This window comes from Anabas testudineus, chromosome 9, assembly GCF_900324465.2.
Source record: "Anabas testudineus chromosome 9, fAnaTes1.2, whole genome shotgun sequence".
Classification (NCBI taxonomy): domain Eukaryota; kingdom Metazoa; phylum Chordata; class Actinopteri; order Anabantiformes; family Anabantidae; genus Anabas; species Anabas testudineus.
In genome coordinates, this window is record NC_046618.1 from 9761139 (window position 1) to 9780902 (window position 19764).

At 41.7% G+C, this 19764-nt stretch overlaps 1 protein-coding gene across 2 annotated transcripts in view; it reads left to right on the forward strand.

Annotated features, from left to right (window-relative positions):
- The window catches only part of fam172a (family with sequence similarity 172 member A), a 136069-nt gene that overhangs the window by 1450 nt on the left and 114855 nt on the right, over positions 1–19764 (forward strand). For both annotated transcript variants that reach the window (XM_026342895.1, XM_026342894.1), the window contains exons 3-6: positions 93–194; positions 3574–3674; positions 15132–15197; positions 16701–16892. In XM_026342895.1, the coding sequence (XP_026198680.1) occupies positions 93–194; positions 3574–3674; positions 15132–15197; positions 16701–16892 (461 nt within the window). The remainder of the gene's footprint in view (positions 1–92; positions 195–3573; positions 3675–15131; positions 15198–16700; positions 16893–19764) is intronic.

Consider the following 19764-nt stretch of genomic DNA (forward strand, 5'->3'; position numbering starts at 1 on the left):
ATTAGATTGTGATGTTTGTTGAAGAAAAGCAGCTACTGAATGACTGTTGTCATTAATATCTTATGTTTGATCTTCTCTTTTCTCATTCTCAGATTTGCTGTCAAGAATAGACTTAGATGAACTGATGAAGAAGGATGAACCCCCTTTTACTTTCCCCAAAACCCTGGAGGAGTTTGAATATGCCTTCAATGAATGTAAGTACATCTTTTTTTTTATCATTAATAAATAATGACATACTCTATTGATCCCCTTGGGGAAATTGTGGTTGGACAGCTGCCAGACAGGCGTTACGATGGGGTTACAGTGTCTTGTCCAAGGAAGGAACTGGGAATCGAACCTCTAGCCCTTGGGTTCATAGACAGCTGCTCTACCATCTGAGCTATTGCCACCCCTTTTTTAGTTTAAATATCAGCACTGGATGGAAACTATGAGACATCTGGATATAAGGAAGCATAAACTGGGGTCTGTTCTGGTCTCATTTATCGCAGTATTTCCCTTAAAATACAATTCTGTATTTCGCCATTCAATGATTTAAAAAGTAAGTAAGTAAGTAAATAAGTTTCTATTTTCTATTTTCAGTAATATATATATATATAACCACCTTTATTTCCTCCTTTGTCAACTTGTGACTGTGGGATGTGTCCCTAACTCCAGTTTGTGAACTACTGGTCTCTCAGAGTTGGTTTCTTCCACGGGAGTCATGTTAAACCTACTGTCAAGTTGGCATAAAAATTACTTTTAAAAACGAGAGTTGGTTTCAGCATAGCTGAATCCGAATGTAATTACAGTTCTGTTCAGTAATATGTCAGTGATTTCGCATTAATGACCTAAAACTGTCTCTCCTGTCACCTGGGATATCCAGAGGATACAGGTGTAGTTGTGTGTGTGTGTGTGTCAGTTAACAGTGACAGCGAGGAGCAGAGCTGGACCCAGAGTGGTCTGGGTCCAGATGATATAAAAGTCTCTTTAGAATTCTCTTGGCTCAGTTCAGTCAAACCAGGTGCAGAGAAGGAGGAAGAGTTGGAAAAGTGGCTGTGGTGATTTTTGGCTCTCAGTATTCCCCTGTAGTCTGTCTCTATCTCTTTCTCTCTCTCTCTCTCTCGCCCCCTCTGTTCTCTGTCAGTGTCTCTGCTGGCTGTCTGGCTGGCTGAGCGGGAGACATGTTGTGTACTCTACGGCCCGTCAGTAACCTACTCAGCCTTGCCCTCTGCCTGACGGAGCATTTGCATAACCTCGCTGTGCCTAAGAACAGAGACACAGAGACGTACCCCCCAAACGCCACCGTGCCAACACCCGCCACCCCTAAACCCCACCCTCAAGTCCCAGCTCAGTCTCCCATGGAGTGATGAACACATTCAGAGACTCTCCATTGCCTCTCCCTCACCCTTATGCCTTTTGTATCTCTCCCATCCTGATCACACACACACACACATGCACACACACACAGTACATACTCACCTATACTCATCTGTATGTCTTGTCAATTTCCACTCAGGCCTCTATTTGAAGGACAGCATTTCTATTAAAGCCATGATGGCCCTCAGGCGGTGTCTCTAGTACGTCGGCTCACAGTCACTCTGGCTCATGGGCATTTCTATAGCTCCACCCAGGCTACCTTTGCCCGAGACAGGTGGAACAAAATGTTAATTTGACCATGTAATGATGTGAATACAGACGAGGCTGTGTACAATAGTTTGCAGGTATCTTAATCACTGAAGATGATGGCTTCATCTCGCTAGCCCTCCGGTTTTCCATTACTGGAAATTCAAGGTTATGTACACCTAATTAAGCGGCCAAATTGAGAACAGAATGCTAATTATGACAGAAAAAGAGGAGAAAAGTTGAGAAAACGTTATTCCTCTGAGAGGATGTGTTGGGGGAGGCGATGAAGCTGATCACCCCCCAGCCCATACACACGCACGCACACACACACACACACACACACCCCACATACTCCTCTCACATACACATACGCACACCTCGTTCCTACAGTAGGATTTCATTATAGCTCCTCTTTTCCTTCTCTTAGGCTGTAGTGTTTAGATCCTCACCCCTACATGAATGCATAATTGATTTTCTTCAAGGTACTTTTTCTGCACACTGTTTTATCCTAACTTCTCACTCGTCTCCTGCTCTGCCTCTCAGGCACAAGTCTGCTTTTTAATGCAACATGATGACAAACGTAGATTTAGGATTACATGTTAGCTAGCAACTAACCATGAAAGCAAGTGCTGTAATACACAGTGTGCCAAGAATGTAAGATTTATCACATCAACAGAGGGGTGAAAATGGTGGCAATTTAGAAAGAGATGAAAAAATGCCTATGCATTCTTTTATCTGGCAAAGATATTATATTTATTTTTATCTTAGATGGGTTTCCTCACATTGTGCAATAATTGAGAAAGTATGAGAGCCCCCTGGCTATTTTGGGTTAAGTATGTGCACTTTTCAGTGTTTTAGCTCTTACAAATTCTGCAGTCATAAAGGTCAAAATTAAATTTAACACTGTTTAGTGTTTTATTATGTTGTAGTGTCAACTGCAGGATCGATGGTCTCATTGCTAAGGTATAAATGTAATGGTTCCACAGCCACACAAGGGTAATTGTTTATTAAGCAAAAACAGTAGCACCGTCTCTGTGCAGCATTTTACTTTCTTATGACTGTTTTATATGAAATAAAACCTGGATGTGTTAAAGACTCCTCTGGTTTCCCTGAATTAGAGTAATTGACTTAAACAATGTCCCAAAGAGCATTTTTATGTTCTCAGTCGATTCCCGCGTGTTTAAATGCCATTGCGCCTCACTTGCATCGATTTGCAGAAGCATAGTGACACTACCTGCATGTTCCACCTGGTTCTCCTGGCTGGAGCCGTTTGTGTGTGTGGAAGCTGTGCTGGTTAGGGTGAGTGCCTGATGCCCAGACACCACCCTCAGAGGAATTTCAAGGAGCAGTTGTTGCAGTGTCCAATGCATATCAGTCCACCTTTCTCTCTTTGTGCTCATACATACACACGCACAGGGACCAACGTGCAGAAAACCTTCCCCACACCTCCTTCAGTCTTTATTCTTTTGGGTGGAAAAGCCAGGGACAGACCTGTGGCCTGTCGCCAGGGTGAGCAAGGAAGAAGAGGGAGGGAGAGATGGACACAGTTAAAGAGGAAAGCGAGAGGCTTTTAGATGGATGAAAAAGGGGAGCGAGAATTTTTGCCATACCAGCTGCTCTGGCCTGTCCTGCCAGACTACCCAGAAGGCCATTGGAGTCGTGACTGGAAGAACGCTGCTGCATCCACAGGCTTTGTACCTGCCAGATGGGGGTGGCAGAGGGAAGGAGCACAAGGAAACAAATAAACTGACAAATAAAGCGACTGAGACAACATAGAAATAAGCAAGTCAAAAACTAAGGGGTCAAGCTCAGTTTGCTTCATTCTGTAGGTTGAAGTATTTTTGCCCTGTCAGAAAAAGAGGGGACACACATACTCAAACACCAGTACACAGGCGTTGTTGTAATTACAGATGTTACAGATGTGTGTTTTTGTTTTTTTTTTTACTTCTTTCATTTTGTCTTTTTTCCCAGATGGTCAGCTCAGACATATAAAAACAGGGGAGCCCTTTGTGTTCAATGCCAGAGAGGATCTCCACCGCTGGAACCAGAAACGCTATGAAGCTCTTGGAGAGGTAACAGACTACGTTTTCTAATGGAATACTAAACAACAGTATGATTTTAAAAAAAATTATTTGCACAAAATTTCAAGATGTTGCAATAGTTGTTTCTTTGAGTACAAAAAGATATGGCACATAAACACTTGTCACACACGGCACCTGCAACATAATTTTATTGTACTTTTTTTAACATAAAAAACTTTTTGCCTTCAAGAAAAGGTACTGACATTACCAAATGGTTTCTTATTGGAATTTGCTCTTAGGAAAGATTATTTCTAAAGATGTCCCCAGCAGATAGTGAGGGTAGGTATTTGTATTGGTGTCAGTATTGGCTGAAATAAAGCTGATTTAGTGTTTTGTTTCAGCCCGCCAGTGTTGCAGCTCTGCTCTTTTCCACAGCTGGGCTCCACAGTGCACAGCAAACTGCTGCACGGGAGAGTGAAAGTGTGTGACTTTGAGAGATAATTTGTGCACACTGTTGAATGACTCTGAGTGCAGCCTTGAAGGTGGGAAAAGGCATGGATTTGCTTTACTCAGATGCATTTTATTGCTAACAGTGTGTGAAACATTTGGCTTACAGCTCTCTCACTTTTAGCCGGGACTGACCATCACATTTTCTAGTTGAAATGGTAAATGTTGCTGCCAAAAGGTTTCAGCTATCACTAATAAGAATCTATAACGAACTTGTTGGTTAGAGTACACAGGCAGTTTTTGTGAGGGAAGATAGTCCAGTTATTGGATATCCAGTTTTTAAGGCCAACAATGACTTGATTGGGACATGCCTTGTTATTATTAATGATTAATGCTGTGGATGACTAAAAAAAAAAACACTGCTAGGATCTTGAGCAGGTTAATTGACCGTTATGGATCCCAGCTCTTTTTCAGACATGATGTGGTCATGTTAAATAGCCACATCTTTTACCCATTGGAAACAGAATTGGTTGCATCGTACTTGCTTTTTAACACTTTAAATGCAGTAAGGCAGTAAAAGAGGGGCGCCTTGTGGGCTAGGCCTTTGTCAGATGAAAATGAGGAAGGTTTATAAAGTGTTATAAAGGTCATAGTCTGATGGATCAGATCCACACAATGACATTTCACCCTAATCATCTACTTTTCAGCTTACTTGAAGTACAGTATGACTTGGATTTGAAATCATATTTGCCATGTATCCCCAGGTAAATTTAGAAATGTGAAATCCTGGACAGTGACACATTCACTAATTCTGAGCAGTCTCCATCAGATTTGAAATCTGCTGTAGAGCGTGGTCTTAGATCAGAGACTGAACCTGCTACTCTAAATGTCTTTGCTCTAGTGTACCTACAGTGTTTACTGACTATGCTGAAAGATTGACTGTAAAGGCTCCTTTTGGACTCATTTAAACCGTTCTAATACCTAGAGCTTTAAAATGCTGCTCACGCATTTCTCAGGAATTACTAGCCGCTCTTAAAAAGTTCTGTGGTCGTCCAGCTGCACGACTACGCTGTACCCAAACGTGCACCATCTTGAAGCTCACCTCTTGTTCACTCCCACAATACCACACCACATGCAAGGTGCATTAAGGTAATGAGACAAATGTTCTTTTATAATCTGTTTTATTTGCATCCTCTGCTATGTTGCTTTTAATTGTTGTGTGCATTCTTTGAAGTTCAAAGCACAGTGATAGACCCGTTTGTGGGATTACCTGGGTGTTTTTATTATTTCTAATGCAGGTATACAGTAGCTCCTTTGAGAGCCAGCCTTCTGTGAAGGCTTTCTCCCCCCCCTCTCTTTTCTTTTGCCTGCTCAGGCACTATCTACCAACATCTAAAAAGACTGTAGAAACAAACATTTGGTAGCAGAAAAGCAGAGTGCCTTAAAGAACACACAGACATTTAACTAACTGAACTCAGGCATCTGGGGTGGTGGTGTTGGGTGAGGGGGGGTGGGGCTTTTGGAAGAAACAAATAATCATCAAGCAGAATATATGCAAATTTTATTCATCCTGTGATTAAAAAATTGACAGAAGCATTTTCTTTAGAAGGGGAAAAAAGGAAACTGTGTCAATCAGTGTTCATACGAGCTTGTGTAATGAGAACAGATACTGAATGAGTTGCAGTGCAGGAGATTAACTGGCTAAGAAGAAAGGAACACTACCTGAATAAGCAGTATTATCTGTCCGTTGTTTTTAGGCCACAGATGATTCAAGAAAATGAATACTGTACCTCTCTCGCGCAGCTTTGCAAGTACAAATGCATTGTTTTAGCTGGTAAGAAATATGCTCCATTATAAATAGACACAATTGTTTGCTTTTGGTTGTAAAAGTAGGTTATGCTGCTTAGTCAGCCTCTGTATCTGCGAGTTTTAGAGTGGGTGTGTGTGTCACACAGGTATACCTGAATGCTTATTCGCGTCTCGGTGGCCGATGCGTACAAATGTATTTGTGCTTGAATTCCTCCACGTATGTCATTGTTTGTCTGTCTAGTTTTTTCTCCCAACCCTCTTTTTCATTTCTGCATCAGGCAGGTTGAAAGACTTTTTCAGATGGCATGAGGGTAAAGGCAGAATACGTTTCTATGCAAGCAGGCCTGTTATGGGCCAACACTCACTCTATAACACATCCCAGTGCCCTCTATCAACCTGCTACCTGAGACAGCCTAAGAACTAGCCACAATTCAGTCTGAAAGCTGTGAGAAATGGCACAAGGACGTGGGTGCCCCTGGCAGTGTGAATAGAATGGCAGCATCATTGCCCCCTAATGTTCCCTCACATTCCTTTCTCTCCCTTCTTCCTCCATACCTCTGTCCATCTCTCCCTCCCTTCTTTCTACCTCTCAGTATCTTCACTGGTCTGTATTTTGTGTGGCGGGATCTGTGTGTGTGTACATTTGTGTGTCTGTGTATGTGCGTGATGGGGGCTGGGGGCTGGGGGTGGCGGCTGCATTGTCAGAAACATCACAGCACCAGATGTCCAATTTGCACTTCAGCCTCGTCTGAATGGAGGGACGGTTAGAAATAGGGAGAACGAGGATGGTGGTGTGATGGCCTCCAAGCGAAAGAAAGAGATGGGAACAAAATTTGGTTTTGGGCAGTGAATTATTTTTCACTCTTCATTTTTCCTCCATAGATATGAATTCAAAGATTTTTCCTATGTAATTGTGTTGTGGGAGATTTGCGATGCCTCCCCAGAAGCTGCACCGTAAAACTTAGTTTGGACATTATGGGCCATATTTTCATATACATAAGGAAAGGGACAATTTGCACATGTACACCTGGGTTGTAGTGCAGCACCTGAGTAAAATTATCACCCCTGAATTATAAGGTGCACAACAAAAAAAGGGTTTTAGCTTATGGAAAATACGCGCAAGCCACTGCAACATGTAGAGAGAGGTATAAAAAAGGTTTTAGCTACGAATGTGTGTTTAAAGGGCCTATTCATGGCTACCACTTGCCTTCCTATGGATGTGTGCTCACATTACCAATGTGAAAGTGTAAGTTGTGTGGTGGTGCAGTCATAGACAGAAGTAGAATGTGGTTCCTCAGAAGGATAAGCTTTGCATGAGAACCACTGAATGTTCTCCAGGAGAACCTGATTATCAACCAGTAGTCTGAAGGTATGACGATAGCATAAGAAGGGCCGTGTATGGTTGTTTGTCTCTGGATATGTGAGACGAAGATGTCAGCACAACAAATATCAATTTACAGCTACTGGAGGTTTGACCACTTTGAACTTGAAATGAAACATTTGGTCACGTCCATGAGTTCCAGACTTCAGACAGTCACTGACAGCAGAGGATTTTTGTCCGAGTACTGAAATCAATCCTTATGTTGTTAGTCATCGTTATTTATGGACCCAACTGATCTGATTGCAGTTGATAAAATGGTTAAAGCACCCACTAGAATCTCTCTTGCTTACTGTACATTAATCCCAGTTTGTAAATTGTTGTATTATTCTAATGTCTTCTTTTTGGGATCTCCTCCTCTTTTTTGTTTTGTCTTTTGTCACATTCAAACTAAAACGTTTGTGTAGTGGTGCTTTCTGTCTTAGACACTCTCTATTTTTGTAATAGGTGTATTACAGCTGTAATACAATGCAGACGCTGCGCATGGTGTTGCTCAGTGCAGCAGGGTCACCTCAGCCTGTGTAGGTGTCAGTTGTAGTCTAATTCCTGTGATTTGGTGATGAATCTCTCTGATAGAAGACAAGCATAGGGTCTGGCCCAGATGGAGCTCTATTAAGCTGTTAATAAATGAGGATTCTTCTTTGCTCTGCCTGCATCTGTGGAATGGAAGGCACTCACAAATTTGTAAATGCATGCACACACACACACACACACAGTCAGAATATTATAATGAAGTAAAGCTAGCCAGATGGCTGAATTAGAAAGCCATCCCTCTCTCTCTTTCTGTTTCTGTCTCTTCATCTCTCTCTCTGTCTGTCTCTTTCACTGTTTACACTGTCTCTCTGTTATCTTTTTTCCTCTTTCTGTCTCCCGTGTTATCACATTATGGATGCTGGGTGTTGTCCTAGCTTTGACCAGCTAGTAAAGGTGTAAGATCCTAAGGGCTATTAAGCAATATTATATTATATTATATTACAGTGACAAGAAAATGTGAACATTGGATTTCTGCATGAATTTGTCATAAAATGTGATCTGATCTTCATCTAAGTCAAGAGTATTAATGCATTTAATGTGGCTAAAATAATAACACAAAACAATCTTAATCTTTTATTTCTTTATTAGGAACAACCATAAAAACCTCATAGTGATAGTGGAAAAAGTATGTGAATGTGAGTATGGAATTAATTACCTACTCCCATTGGAAGCAATAACCTTAACCAGGAACCTCCTGTAGCTGTTCAATTTTATTTGTATAGCTCCAAATCACAACATAAGTCATCTCAAAGGCACTTTACAGTGTTTAAGGGTTAAGACGTTACAAAATATAACTGTTTACAGAATTTTATAGAAAACCCCAAAAACCCTACTTGAGCAAGCACTAGGCGACAGTGGAGATTAAAAACTCTCTTTAGAGGAAGAAACCTCCAGCAGACCCAGGCTCAGCGTGGACGGCCATCTGCCTTGATGGGTTAGGATGAGTGGAAACAGGAGAGAGAAAACAACAGCAGGCAACAAAAAACAACAGATCAGATCGTCACGTTGTTCAGGAGGAATTTTAGCCCATTCTTCCTGCAGAACTGCTTTAGCTCTGTCATATTCTTTGTCTCGTGTGTTTTTCTGGGTCGAGATCTGGGCTCTGACTTGGCCACTCCAAAAGGCAGATTTTACTTTTCTGAAGCCATTCTGTTGTGTGTTTTCGGTCATTGTCCTGTTGCATCCAACAACTTCTACAGAGTTTCAGTTGACGTACAGATATTCTCACATTATCATTTTTTAAACACTCATGATGATATACTGTGCTCTTTTTACGCCAAGTGTAGAGCTGTGTGTTCTTTTCAAATAGTTCAATTTAATTTCATCAGTCCACAAAACATTTTGCCAACACTGCTGTAGAGTGTCAGTGTGCTCTTTGGCAAACTTCAGGCATCCAGCAATGTTCTGTCCTTCGTGGTGTCCTGCTATAGACACCCTGCTAGTTCAATGTTTTACCCACTGTAGACTCATGAACACAGATGTTAACCAGTTCAAATGATACCTTCAAATTTCTGGGTTGTTTCTTTACCTTATTGATGAGTGTTTGTTGTGCTCTAGGGAGTTATTTTAACTGGTTGCCTACTTCTTGGTAGAGTAGCCACAGTCCCAGGGTGTCTCCATTTGTAGATTGTTTTCTTAACTGTAGACTGGTGAATGTCTTTGACATCCCTTTGTAACACTTTACAGCTTCATGTAATTCAGCAATTCTTGATTGTAGATCCTCTTAAAGCTCCTTTTGGGAGGCATGGATCACATAAGCATATTCTTCTTGTGCTGAGCAAACCTAAAGAAGTTAGTGTTTTTTGGCAGTGGAAATAGCTCTAGTCCACAACTCCAAACTATTTTTTAACTTATGCACCAGACTGCATTGAGCTTTTTTTGAGGTCATTATTATATTATAGGGTTCACATACTTTTTCCACTTGCACTGTGAGGTTTTTATGGTTGTCCTTCATAAAGACAATCAGACTTGAAAGATCAGAATTTACTTTTACTTTTGCCAAATTATATTTAATTTAATAATTTAATAATACTCTTGACTTAGATGAAGATCAGATCACATTTTATGACAAATTGATGCAGAAAACCAAGAAATTCTTTTTCTTGCCACTGTATATTATATCACACCTGGTCAAAACACATGATCAAATGATCCTCCTATGATTCCATACTTATATTTTGTGGAAGCTTAGTGTGTGTGAACAGTTTCCCACACATCTTTTGTGTTGTTTTGTTTTACATGTGTCTTTCTCCACCAGAAGCCCCTTTACATATACAGCTTTAAACTACGTTAACAATAAAAATCACATTGGAGTCATTTAATGTTCGTGTCAGGCCCACAGTGGGAACCCTGAAGACAGCCCTCCATACTGTACTTAAACCACCGGGAGGCCCCGTACCAGTCGTGGACCATTTTGCTGGAGAGCTAATGGGATCTCTCTAAAGAGGGACTATAAATGACAGCTGTCTGCCCTGATTCACTGACTGCCATCACGTCTCCATTCCCAAAACACATAAACACTGCTGCTGCAGCTTCTGCTGAAAGCAGGGAGGAGGAAGCAGACACAGTCAGACATAAATGGTTTCAGGGAGTGGGTGAGGTGGATTAGAGTTGATGAAAGAGAAGGGAATTGGACTGGGGATGGAGGGGGTGGAGGGTGATGTTAGAGAAAAGACAGGAGGACTGGTAGTTACGTTGGCATCTGTTGCTACTGCCGGCATCCACAGTGGCATACAGCACTTTGCTTTGAATTAGCCCTCTGCCAGCTTCCTAGTTAACACCTGAGGAGGTCATTACGATGCCGTTAGAACGCGCAGTGCCGGGAAGGCAGAGCGAGTGTGAGAGAGGGATATCTACACCAACTGTAAACAGCCCTGTCTGTCACTGCGTGTCTGAGAACTTTCTCTTCCCCTGGAGAGCCCTCTCTCCACTGACAGAGGACTGGCAGAGACCTCATGGGAATTACACCACTCTCTCTCTCTCTCTTTGTTTCCCATGTGGACTGACAGATCACAAATTCACAACAATAGGCCCTATTTTAATACCACTTTCTTTCTGTTGGAACACGAAGCTGACTTAAAATAAACAACCTTTCTATTGCCTCATGCTCCCTCTCATTCTCGCAGTCTCTCGCTCTCTCCGAGTCTACTTTGCTGTTGTTGCCACTGTTGTTGTGCTGCATTGTTCGGGGGGATTTTCTTTTTTCTTTTTCTTCCTCTCCTCTATTCTCTGGAGAAGAAGAAATGCTTTCCTGGGTGCAGTCAGTGATACGGCATGGAGCGGCTCTTTCAGCTTCATTATATAAACAGCTTTGATGCCTCTTCTTGCTTTCTGGTTTCTATGGCTAAGTGGCTTTTGGAGAGGGCTCTGGACAAGAAAGACAAGAGGTGCGTGTGTCTGCACACTGGAAGCCTCACAAGGCCTTAAACCAGCTCCGTAGCTGTGACTTGTGATGACTTAAAAATGTTTTAACTTTTTTTTCTTTGCTTGGGGAGTGGCTGCTTTTTTTGAATTAGTGTTTTCTGTTAATTACCATTTAGAAGTTGGTTGCATATTACACTGACACTGCCATTAATGGAACTTAGAGTGGTCATGTTTCATGATCATCTCTGAGAGCTGGCTTCAGATCAGTTTCCTCCATTGCCTTTGACCGGTTCAGCCTTCCTACTCCTCTCTTATAGTCCTCTGATCCCTGTCCCCCCTTTCTCCTCTTACTTTCCACACTGATCCCTCGCTCCTTTTTGTCTTCTCCTTCACTTTTCCTTCTCTTGATTGGCCTTCCTAATATGTTTTTTTATGGTGATAAGGAAGGATCATCTTCTTATTGCTTCAGGTGTGGTCAGCCAAAGCGGGGTGACTGTTGTGATCAGTGGAAGGAAACACATTAACTGATGCAGCCGTGGACAAAGTGTGGGAGGTTTTTCTCTCCCTGCATTGAACAGTTTTAAAATGTGTTGACATAAAGACTGTGGAGTGGTGTGTGTTACTGATGAAGAGATTGGTGTGGGGATGAGTTGAGGTTTGAAAGCAGTTGATGTCACTGCCCACCCACTTTTAGACCTCTTATCGAGGCCATGTACTTTTGTACTTGTTTTCTCTCCCCCTCCTCCATTCCTCCTCTCAGCTGTTCTCTACAGTGAAAGCTGGCACGGGACTTTGGCTCCTGGGGATTACCTCTCCATCCCTCCCTTCTTGTCTTCCTTTTTTCCTCCCACTGAGCCCTTCGCTAAGTCCTTTCCTCTCTCCCTGATCCCACTCTTGTTGCTTCATCGCCACAATACTTCCTCTACACAAACAAACTATAGATGCAGCGGTGACCTCAGCTGTAGAAGGTCTGTTTGAGAATCTTCCACGATGGCTCTCACGGTCGTGTAGAAAGCTTAATGTTGTTTAAGGATACATCATCATCCAGCTGACCCAGAAGATCACTGAGATGCCACTTTTGCTCTATTTGTTGTTTTACCTTAGATGCTAGCCTAGAGGGGATCACAGAGGTTTTTGTAAACTGTCACTCAATGTCATTGCTCTGTATGTGTCTCTGTAGAGGGAAACTATGTCTGTGGAGATTAAATTGTGCTGCCCCGGACTTTGGACCCCACCTTTTATCAATCTGAGCTTACATTGACCTTTCAGATAATGTTGCACTCTCTAGTCAGTGATCACCAAACCTATCGATTCAGGTTATATTTGTTTATCTCTCTCTCACGGCCCTCCCTTCCCTTCTCTTTGTGTGTCTTTTTATTATATGCCAAATCCACTCCTCATGCTTCTCCCATCATCTGATGCCGACAGTGCAAGCACTCTGCGTCGCTTCCTGCAGGCATTTCATTAAAACACTAATAACACATTGGTAATTAGGTGACAGAGAGGCTTTTCTTATTGTACTGATCAGCTGTGGAGACGTAGTCCTTAGAGGCCCACACAGAAAGATGTTGGCTTTGTGTGTGCATCAGGACATGTTCGCCACTTCATATGTGTTTATTCTAAGCCTGTCCTTGTTTTTGTGTTAAAAAAAAAAGTTGAATTTTGATCCATCAAAATGCATTAGCTTTTTCAACTCCTTCTTTTACTCAGAATCTTGTTTGCCTGGTTGCAAACTCCAATCTGGTTGCAATTTACATTATGAGCTTAAGTATACAGACTAAACTGCAGAGCCATATAAACACTACAAGCTCCGATATTAGATTCTTATTCATGATCTACAGTATCCTGTCCTTAGTGGAGATGCATTGACACATTGAAACTCCTCCATTCTTTCCACTTTTCTCACTTTTCTCTTGTCCAGCCCCTCTTCTTCTTTTATATCAGAAGGTTCTTGAGCCACCTGAGGCACTGAACAAATAACATTGAGTTTCCTGTGAGGCTTATTGATGTCATTAAACACTAGCATACTGAGGCCCAGAATCATTTTAGTCTTCATCAGACTGGCTGACGTTTTAGTGAATTAGCTGTTCGAGGTTTGGTGGGTTGATGTGAGGTGGTGTTGTTTTTTGCTTCTATAGCCCCCCACCGTTTTCACAGGGTCAAATGGTAGAATCGATCATCCCATTTTGTCCATGTGCTGGCCTTTGATTTGCTGTTATAAGTCTAATATGTATGTCTGGCATGTAATGTTTCTTTTTTGTTTTTTTTCTGCATGTTGTTCTTGAACTAGTAAGTAATCAAGTTAGTGTTGAGTTTTTTGTGGGTACAAAAGAGCATGGCAAAGCTGCAGTTATCATAAGAATTCACATTTGACTTGAAAAGCAAAAACCATTCTTCTCAATTATTCTTTCGTTGCATTTGGCTTTTTTGTTGCCCTTTCTTTTCTGACTGAAAAAAATCATCTGTGGAGAATTATCTGGCACCTTTAAAACGTGAGAGCAGAAATATTCTCAAATTCATGCCATTTTAAAAGTGTTTGGAGTTTGTAAAATGCAGTTTAGGGATATGCATAATTTCATTGTGTTTGACATTTTAGAACATTTTCTGTATTACTGCAAAAATACGACATAAGACGTGATCAGATAAACTACACTGCATTTATTTATTATTGCGGAAAAAATATTCCTAATATTATCAAAGGGAAATCAGGGTCAGGTGATTCAGCCAATAGGACTGTGAGTCTGGGAGGCCTTATTTAAAGGAGAGAAATCTTTGTCTTCACTTTCAAAGTCGACAAAGGTTTGTAGAAATGTGTCATGGATCATCAGCTCATAATCCAGTTACCGACATTGCATTTGTTGTGTTGTTTTTTGCACATATGTATTTAATGACCTCTTCCTAATACTTTCAGTGTGTGAGTGTGACCTGTTTTCATTATTAAGTGTCAGTAGTTTTTCCCTCACACATTATTAAGATCTGAGCATCATGCCAGTGTCTAGTTGTTCATTGTTTGTGTTTGGGGTTAGCCATTTGGTTGGGCTCTGATTATAGAGCGTGTCCTGGACACGCTTCATAGATGTGACTCCACCACTAGTTTCTGGTTTCCTGGTTTAGTTAAGCTGATAGTTTAAAAGCTAATCAAAGTGAGTTTTCCCAGCAGAACAGGACAGGATGTTGTTTAACTCTCCCTGTGGTCCATCCACCCCTAACTGCAATGTTGTGACAGGTACAGGACACAGAATCTGTCATTACATATGACTGGGAAACATCATCACAGCAACAATGGATCTTGCGTGCGTTTCATCTGGTATCACTCTTAACTGTTGCAGCTGATCAAAAGTCAAAATCTTTTCCCCAAAGCACCTCTCTCTATTCTCAGCTGAGCGGGACATGGGAAGAAGAAAAGAAGGAAAGAAAAAATAAGGAAAATGGAGAAGAAAGTTGTTAATGTCGCTGAACCATGAAAGGCTTGGCCTGGGGTTGGGATGACTTGCTATACAAGGTTCTTTAGTGCTGTGGCTGCGGGGATAAACATAACTTACATCAGCCCTTTGCTTGTACAGGAGATTTCCTCTCCTGGCACTTACAACCTCGACACACTCACTGCACTGTGATTCACACAAACACACACACAACCACACACACACACAGTACGATGCAGACCCTTTCAAGTAGCTCATGTGCGCGCACACACACACACACACACACACACACACACACACACACACACACACACACACACACACACACACACCAGAGGGTAAACAAGGGTTTTGAATAGTACTTCTTATTCTGTTTGCTAGCATGACAGTGGTTGCGATTACATGTTCACACATACTGTACACACACTATTTAGTCAGCTTTTGTTGGATGGATTTGTATCAACAGTAGTTTAAAAATATTAATTGCATTAGGTTGCATTATCAGTGCATTGGCTGACTACGTGTATGTTCTGTGTCTTTTTTGTCCCCCTGCAGATCATCACTCAGTATGTTTATGAGCTATTGGAGAAAAAGTGCAACATGACTAAAGCAATCCTGCCAGTAAGTACCCACAGTGAAAAGAGACATTTTCCACTTTGATTTATGCCCTTGAAGATTAAAGAGAGTATTAAATATGAAAATTGACGTAAATGCTTCAGCTTCAGAGTGTGATTATGATATTGAGTGTCCTGTTTAAAAAATAAAGAAAAGGGGATTGTGAGGAGTCAGCTCTCCTCATTTCTCTATCAGTCTTTGTCTTTCTCTTTCTATCTCACTCAGTTTCTCTCTTACTCCCTCCCTTTCTTTTGCCCCCTCCACTTACCACATCCTTTGTGCAAAAGTGTCTCCTCAACAAATTAACTGTATTGTGACGTGTCATTTCAAAGGCGCAGAGGCACAGCATGCTGATGCCTAATCTGTTTTGCATTCATTTGTGCTGAAGGGGACTTTCTACGCTGCCATCACAGAGTTATTCTTTGCCCAGCTCATCCAGGCTCAGTGCACACACTTGATCCCTTTTATTTGTTGTTGGAAGCGTGTTTGTCTTTTTTTTTGGCCCCCCCCCCCTCCACCTTCCCTTTACTCGTCCAGCCCTGTTCTTTTTTTCTGTTTGTAAAAGTTGTGATCATTTTTCAGGCTGCGTTTATAGGGATGTTATGCAGTGTTGGTGTTTAGAAGCATAGCAGTTAGCTCTGCCGCTAACAGTGTCCATAAATCACCTAGCCAGGGATTCAGTGCCTTTCATTAGCCCCTATACACTTTTACTGGTTTATCTGCCTGGCCTATTTATCTCATTATTCCTCTGGAAAATTGCTCTGTTCTGCTTTTATGCTGCCCACCCGCCTGCGAGTATATGGCTTGCGTGTGTGTGTGTGTATTTCTGTGTTAGTGGTGGGTCTGTCCACCTGCGTGGCATTGAACTTGTGACCGCAGATTTTAAGAAGATTAACCACAGCCAAGTATAGGGAGAGGGAATGAGGGTGCACAAGAGAATAAAGGGTAAGATTTTCTCCCCCACTCGGCTCTCTTTGTCTGCCTGGATTAAGTTCTTGCAGCTGCCACCCATGGCTTTTATGGACAGTGTTTGTCTCTTTAGAGATTCTTCCAGGCCAGGCATACTTGGGGGACGCATTGGATGTGGACGGAGTGCATGAGCACACGCAAACGCTCACTCACTTAGCCTCCCTCCCTGTCTGTATTACTTTCTCCCTCAGTTTTAATCACACAAAAGCTGTTTTCTAATCATGCTTATTGATGATTAGTGTACTGATGCATATGAGCTTTTTTTTCATTTCAGAGGCCACAGAGGAGATGACTGTTTCTACTCAAACTGATGAATATTGTGCATAGAGACAGCAAATATTTATTTTGATTGAGTCAAATCCCCCAAAGGATTTTGAAATCATATGCAAAACATGTTCATTAGTTCAAAGACAATGATGCCAATAATCAACATCCCTCGCAAATATGCATTTTGCTTTATAGAAGAGATTTAAGGGGGTTGACTTTCATGGCAAAGTACATCAGTAACACATAGTAACCTGTGTTTTCCTGAACATTTAGGTGGATGCTACAGATGTTGAACCCACCAGTTTTATCTATCAGAGCTCAGATGCTTTGTCCAACCCATCCAAACTGCTGGTTCTGATCCAAGGCAGCGGCGTTGTGCGGGCTGGCCAGTGGGCCCGTAGACTAATCATCAACCAGGACCTGGACTCAGGCACACAGATCCCCTTCATCACCAGAGCCATAGAGGTAGGAGCGTGACCAAAAAAACACAACAACAAAGGAGTTCAGGCGATCTGCTGATCTGAATGTTGAACTGATTTTCTGCACAATGAGGGAGTGGGGGACTGAATACACTGAGAACGCTGCATATTACTTGTTATAGTATTTATTGTGCAACCAGTAAATACATTCATTTTATCCGTGAGTTTCTTTTTCTTTCTCCGTTTTCTTATATATAATGTGTTGTATAAAATGTGTTGGTATGTCGAGTTTTGAGAGTCCTACATAGTAAAAAATGACATTGTGGCACCGTGGGTAGGCCTGATGGGGTGTTGGTGTGACAAGTGTGAGACACTGACTTTAAGGGCAGTCTTGAAGCTGTTGTGGCAGAGTTCGAAGCAGAGTGTCTTTCTTTCTTTTCTATTATTTAACTGGAGTTTTAAATGTCATTGTGGTTAATTTGTTGTTGCTGTGTTCTTTTCTACCTTAGACTGCATGTCGTAGCATTGACTCAATTCAGTTTCACTTCATTGTACAATTTACTCTACACTAGTGTGGAGAGTAAAGGAGACTTTGTCCTGGGGTCAAATGAAAAATGATATGATGCTGAACAATTTCTGCACTCCACAGCATCATATAATCACAGAGGCAAATAATAACAAGAATACATTCAGTCACAGGTGCAAACATAGACTTTATTACTTTACATATTACTACAGTCCTCAACACAGCATTCAGGCTTATATTGTCTTGTTAGTGAAATGAAGCATATTCTTCAATGTGACCGTTATTATACAAGAAAACATTTATGCATTCTTATGATGCATGATTTCTATATAGTGCTATGTGTTCATGGGTGACTGCGCTCAGAGAGAGGTGGAGAGGTAATGTAATGTAAAATATAGATTAGTTTTCTTTCTCTGCTTTATGATAATTCAGAAGTGTATACAACTGTGTGTCAGGAAGCAAAAGGTGGCTTTGCCTGTCTTATTATTTTCATTCCCATCTCTGTGCTCATTTGTCAGCCCGGCCACGACTACCTGTGTAATTTCATCGGCCTGCTGTTCAAATTGACTTAGGGGAGATCTTGCTCTCTCTCTTTCCCTGCTTCTCTTGTTTCGTCCATCACAATGCCGTAAAGACATTCACTGCTGTGTAAAGCCCTCACATGTACAGCGACAGCAGAGCTTTGGGTTTCACACCTGTGTCCGTGTGTGTGCTAATGGATGATACAGCTATCCCAAAACTGTCTTTTAAGGTTACCCTGCAGCCAGTTGGAGACGCTGTGTTGCTGAGAGTCAGAGTGACTGCGCAGATGTAGAGGACATGGCGTGTGCAGTGCAACTGTTGCTCATTCATCAAAGTAAACACTCTGGCAAATCATCATCCAGACATTTACTAAACACAAGCCTTGTACTCTGTGTGCGCACTGGAACGACAGGCACACACATTTACAGTCAGTTCATGTTGTCTGCATGTGCTATGGGCATGTCTGTCATTTGTTATGTCATACCATGAAATTTGCGAGGGTGGGTCTTGAAATGCAGGAGTTACTGTTCCATCTGAAAAAAGGCAGTCTTTGCTTAGTCAGCTAACATATTAGCATTTTATTTTAACTTTTCCTTTCATTGATATGAGTAAATATAAAATGAGAAGCCTGTAAATTATCCTATAATAAACGCTACCCATATTTCTATATGCTGTATTGTAAATACTCGCCATTTTTATTTACAAATTTAAAAAGACCAGTGCTGGGTCAAATGTTGAAATTTTGTATATTTTCAACATAAATTAGGCTCCTAATAAAATATTTTAATACTTTCTACTAAAATGTTTTGTAGAAGGAATGCTATGCCTCGAGTGCAGCTCATGAAGTTACTCATAGGAAGTTGATTGGAAATTCAAAGCCTGCAGCAAAGGGTCAACTGGAGTGCATTCGGGGAAATACAGTAAGGGGGGAATTTGTGGCTTTGCGAAACAAATGAACGTACGTGCACACGTGCAAAAGAGTTAATATGATTAAGTACAACAGTACTGTGTGTGTACATGAGGGTCTATAGTGTTTACGGGCTTGCACCTGTATTAAAGCACCACTCTGATATTCTTAGCCATGTTCTGTGGAATCTCGATTCAGCCTTTCCCATCTTCCGATGGGATCACTACTGCCGATTGGGGGATTGTGGGAAAAATAACTGATTGCACTCTTAATCAGACCTTTCACACACATATGCACACACACTGAACGAAACACATTATAGGGTGAATCTTAGAGCATTCACTTACATCTGCCATGCTTCTGCACACTATACAACACCTGTCATGCTGCTATATGTTAAAGACAGGATAAAAAAGTATGGACAGAGAAAATACAAACAGAGGCTACATGTGTGCCATTTTGCCACATGCATTCACACAGGGTTAAAGGAAATCTTTCTATGGCATGCAGGTCTCATGCATACAATCCTTATGTGCATGTGTGTGCACATACAAGTGTTATTCCCATAGCCTTGAAGTAAAGTGACAGGTGAGAGTAGGTTGCTCCAGTAACTGGAAAATGGGTGAAAGAGGTGGAAAAGAGGAATCCGAGATAGGAAACTGGTGGGGGTGAAAGGAAGGGCGGTGGCGGTGGGTTTTCAGAGAGGAAAAAGGGTTATGATTGGTTGGAAGAAGACAGAAGAGGAAAGATGGAAAGGGGTTCAGAGAGGATTGAAGCAGGAGGAGAGAAATGAGAGGAGGATGAGGAAGTGACTGCAAATGGGGTGGGACTGGCGGAGGAGAGATGGGAGTAGAGAGAGAGAGAGAGAAAAAGAGAGAGAGAGAGAGAGAGAGAGAGAGAGAGAGAGAGAGAGAGAGAGAGAGTAGGCAGAAGACAGGCGTCTGACAGCTCCACTACTGGGAG